Raw genomic sequence first — 3868 nt, forward strand, 5'->3', positions numbered from 1 at the left:
GTGCCCGGGACAGCCCACCCTGGAATCATCCCACCCAAAAGTCAGCAGTGCCACGGTTAGGAAACCCTGCCAACCACACATGGCAGGGAGTGTGGGTGTGCCGGTGGGGAGTTTGGGACAAAGAGAGTGACGAGAACAGAGAGGAGGAGGTGCGAGAACAGAGAGGAGGAGGTGGGTAGTTAGGCAGGGGCAGAAGACAAAGCACAGGACCTGGAGCGGACAGACCTGGGTTCCACCCAGCAGCCGTGTGACCTTATGCAAGTCTCCTAGCACCCTAAGCCGGTTTCCTTGTGTATAAGAAAGACCACAAGGACAGAACCAGCAGATAATCATAGAAGAAATGAACCCTGCGCCTTGACACACTGCAGAGGCTCCATAGTGAAGGTTCAGGTGCGGGGGTGCAGCAAGGATGCTGCGGTTCACTTCCCCTGAGAGCAAACTGGATCTGATTCTCAGAATTCCAAAGAGGTCCTGGGAATCATTTCTTCTTTTTCTCTCTCCAGACCCCAGGAGCCCAGGCTGGGCCAGGGGGTGGGGGCGTGGCAGGCCCCGTACTCACCGCTGTGGCTCTCCCCATCACTGCTGAGATAGGGGTAATACTCGTGCGTTTGGCGTTGGTACAGGTCCGTGTCATAGGGCACCAGGTCTTCTGATGGCTGCTGAGAGAGGAGGTGTCAGGGCCTGCACTGTGTGGGGGGACCCCAACCAGGCCTGCAGCACCCCCACATGCTGGGTCCCCACCACCTTCCTTGGCTCAATGACTGCGTTGGGCCTACAGCCCTCCCTCTGCCTAGAATTGGGACAGAGAGTGGGGCAGGGGACCCGGGAGGCCTGAAAAGGGGTGACAGGGACCTTGGGGGTCAGAGGTCAGAAGAGGACCAGGGTCCCCCTCTGCTGGGCTACTCCCCATAGCCACCTCATGCTCACACTCACACTCATGCCTGTGTGCCCCCATCCTCATCCCACACCCCTCTCCTGGTCACACTGATGCGCATGTCCACACGATCCCTGTGACACCCTCACACTCATAATCCCACATGTGGACTCACTCTCATAGCCCCCACCCACCCCGATGCAGGCGCCTGCACACTGTTCCTCTCACACACATCTTCACACCCACTCAGAAGTCACCCACCTCACAGAGATATTGTACACTCAGCTCATGCGCACATGCAGTCTCCTTGACACTCACATGACACCACGTTCCAGCCATCAACACGCACACTCACACCCCCAGAGCCACTCACATTCCACCCGCACACTCGCCTGCCCAGTCCCACTGTCACAACCTATGCCTCTCACACAGCCTGGGCAAGAGTGGCACCACAATGACCGTCCACATGATGGTTGGTGCAGGGGTCACCGGGGCAGGCTTGGGGGCCGAGTGCATGGAGGGCCTTGATCCCCTCACTCTCCCTCCTGAGTCCTCCCTAACCTCCTCCTTCCCTCCTCACCGCCTCCCCCACCCTGTCTCCTTTGCTTCCTCCTCCCCGTCCTCACTACCCTCTGTCCTCCTTTTCTTCCCCCTCCTCCCTGTCCTCCTCCTTTCCTCCTCCTCTTCCTCCCCCCTTCCTCCCTCCTCCCTGTCCTCCTCCCCCTACTGGCACAGACACAGGGCCGTGCACACCCAGGAGCCTTCCCAACAGTCGTCAGCCCTCCCTGCCCCCACAGTGTGTGGCCCAGGATTGCACAACAGTCACTGTGGCCCTCAGGGCTGGGCTTGGGGGACTGGGGCTGCCTTGGGAGCCCACCCTACCAGGAGACACTCAGAGTGACCCTGGAGCTTGCAGAGAAGGCTGGGGGGCCTAGGGACGGCCCAGGGAGCTCTGCCACCCGTTCAGCTCCACCTGGAGTTCAGGATTGAGAGGTCAGGGGTCAGAGACAATGGGCCTGTGGCTTTCTTGAGGCAGAATTGGCTCTTCCTGAGACAACCTCCGTCACCCTCTGCCTGCGCCGCCCCCTTCGTGGTCCCAGGTGGGAAGGGGTGTCAGGGTGTGGATGCCACAGCGGGCTGGCTGGTCCTGCCTGGTCCTGCCTGTGTCTGGCCAAGTGAGGAGGCCAGGAGCCCAGCACTGAGCCTGCCCCTCTGGGTTTCCAGGTAGTGCAGCCTCGATGCAGGATGTCAGCCTGACTCTGGTCGGATTGGTGTGATGTCAGGCCTGGGGTGACTCCCAGCCTCCTGGGGTGGCTCTGAGCTGGGGCACGGTGGGGGAAGGGAGCTGCCTCTAGGCCAGGAAAGTGGAGTCAGGAGGGCATCCTGCCAAGCCCTTCCCGGCTCCCCTCAAGCCTCCCTACTCCTGAGAGGTCATGGGGTGGGAAAAGGGAGAAGGGTCCTCTCAGAGGGACCCTGGTCTGATACCTGCCTCAGGCTGCAACTGTCACTGAGAGTGAGGAGCAGTGGCGATCTGCTTCTCTTCTCAGGGTCCCCTGGGGTTCCCACTTTTTCACCCCCAAGATCCAGTCCCTGTCCTTGTCCCAGCCTCAGCCCCCATTCAAACTTGTCACATGCTCACCCCAGGTCCCACCCAGCCCCAATCTCAGTCCTGACCTTGTCCCAGCCCTGTCCCCTGCTGCGCCTCTCCCTGAACTCCAGCCCTGGGGCCAGCCTCAACTGCACTGTCTCAGCTCCACTCCTGGCTCCTTTCCAGCACCGGCCCCTGTCTCCTGTGGGTCCCCCTGTGGGCCTATGGCCCTAACCCTTTGGTCAACAATCATGTCCTCTGTGCCAGGCCCCAGACTGGGTGTTGGGGACCCAGAGTTCCATCAGCCTCGGTGTCCAGGAGCCCCAAGGCCATGGGCCAAGGCTTCTGCCTGTTGCCTCCTGCCTTCAGCCCCTTCCTGTCCAGGGGATCGGCCTCCTCCAAGCCAGTCCCCCCATCTCTCTCCTCTACCTCTCTACCACCGCCCTCACCATCCTCAGCCCAGCACCCTCCCCAGGAGCCCTGGCCTCCGCCTGCCACCCAAGCCCTGTCTATAAATAACTGTTCAGGCCCCACCGATCACAGCCCCACCGTGGGCCCGGCCTCAGCCCGCCAGGGCATGCTCCGAGGAAGCCAGTGGCCCCCGCGCTGGGTCTCAGGCCAGGAGTTCCAGGGAGGAAACCCTGACTTCCCACTGATAGCAAGCCAGGAGGGCAGCGGGTGGGCTGACGGGTTCATGGGCAGGCAGGCAGGCGTCCGAGGGCCACGGGTTGGGCTGGTGGAGGAGTCCCAGTACTCACAGGGGGGACGAGGGGAAACCCTTCCATTTTGCACGCCTGTAACATCCAGCCGGGCTCCGAGTCGGTCAGATCCCCTGCCTCGGTGGGGGCCAATGCAGAGCCCCTCAGGATGGGGTGCCCCGTCGGGGGCTGGACGGTCGTGGGGCGGGTGCAGGGCTCAGGCCTGCCCCCTGAGCTACAGGAGCCCTGCGTGAGCCCCCTCCCTTGACATTGCAGGGCCAGCACAAGTTCCTGATTTTATCGAAGGGCCTGCCGCTGGGAGATAGTCCCCTTGGGGTGACATCACCGCCCCAACCCGTTTGCATAAATCTCTTGCGCTACATACAGGAAGTCTCTGGCCGGCTGGGGCAGGTGGTGCTCAAAGGGCTGCCCTGGGAAGCCATGGGGTCCAGGCCCCCTGCCCAGAGGAAGCTGCGACTGAGAGGGATGACTTTGGGGGCTAAGCTGGGGAGGGAGGTTGCGAGGGAGAACGTGTAGCTCCGCCACACCACTGGGAGGCTTTTGCTCTAACCCAACAAATGTCTGCTGCTTTTGAGATCCCTATGTAGCCAACAGTCACCTTGTTGGGGTCAGAGCTGGAAGGGGTGGCCTCCTGGGGCCTCCACTTTCTGGGGTCAGCCTTGCTAGGTGAGGGCTCTGATCTGGCAG

The 3868-nt window shown here is 61.9% G+C and overlaps 1 protein-coding gene across 2 annotated transcripts in view; it reads right to left on the reverse strand.

The window, feature by feature from the left end:
• SPI1 (Spi-1 proto-oncogene) overlaps nucleotides 1-3488 on the reverse strand; it is a 26546-nt gene extending 23058 nt beyond the window's left edge. The window contains exons 1-2 of one of the 2 annotated variants that reach the window (XM_012001433.1): nucleotides 3221-3488; nucleotides 560-656 (exon numbers count right to left, since the gene is read on the reverse strand). In XM_012001433.1, the coding sequence (XP_011856823.1) occupies nucleotides 560-656; nucleotides 3221-3265 (142 nt within the window). In that variant the 5' untranslated portion in view covers nucleotides 3266-3488. Of the gene's footprint in view, nucleotides 1-559; nucleotides 660-3220 lie in introns of both variants that reach the window. The other variant, XM_012001431.1, reaches the window with a different exon arrangement.
• Nucleotides 3489-3868: the final 380 nt, after the last annotated feature.

This window comes from Mandrillus leucophaeus, unplaced genomic scaffold, assembly GCF_000951045.1.
Source record: "Mandrillus leucophaeus isolate KB7577 unplaced genomic scaffold, Mleu.le_1.0 Scaffold66, whole genome shotgun sequence".
NCBI lineage: Eukaryota > Metazoa > Chordata > Mammalia > Primates > Cercopithecidae > Mandrillus > Mandrillus leucophaeus.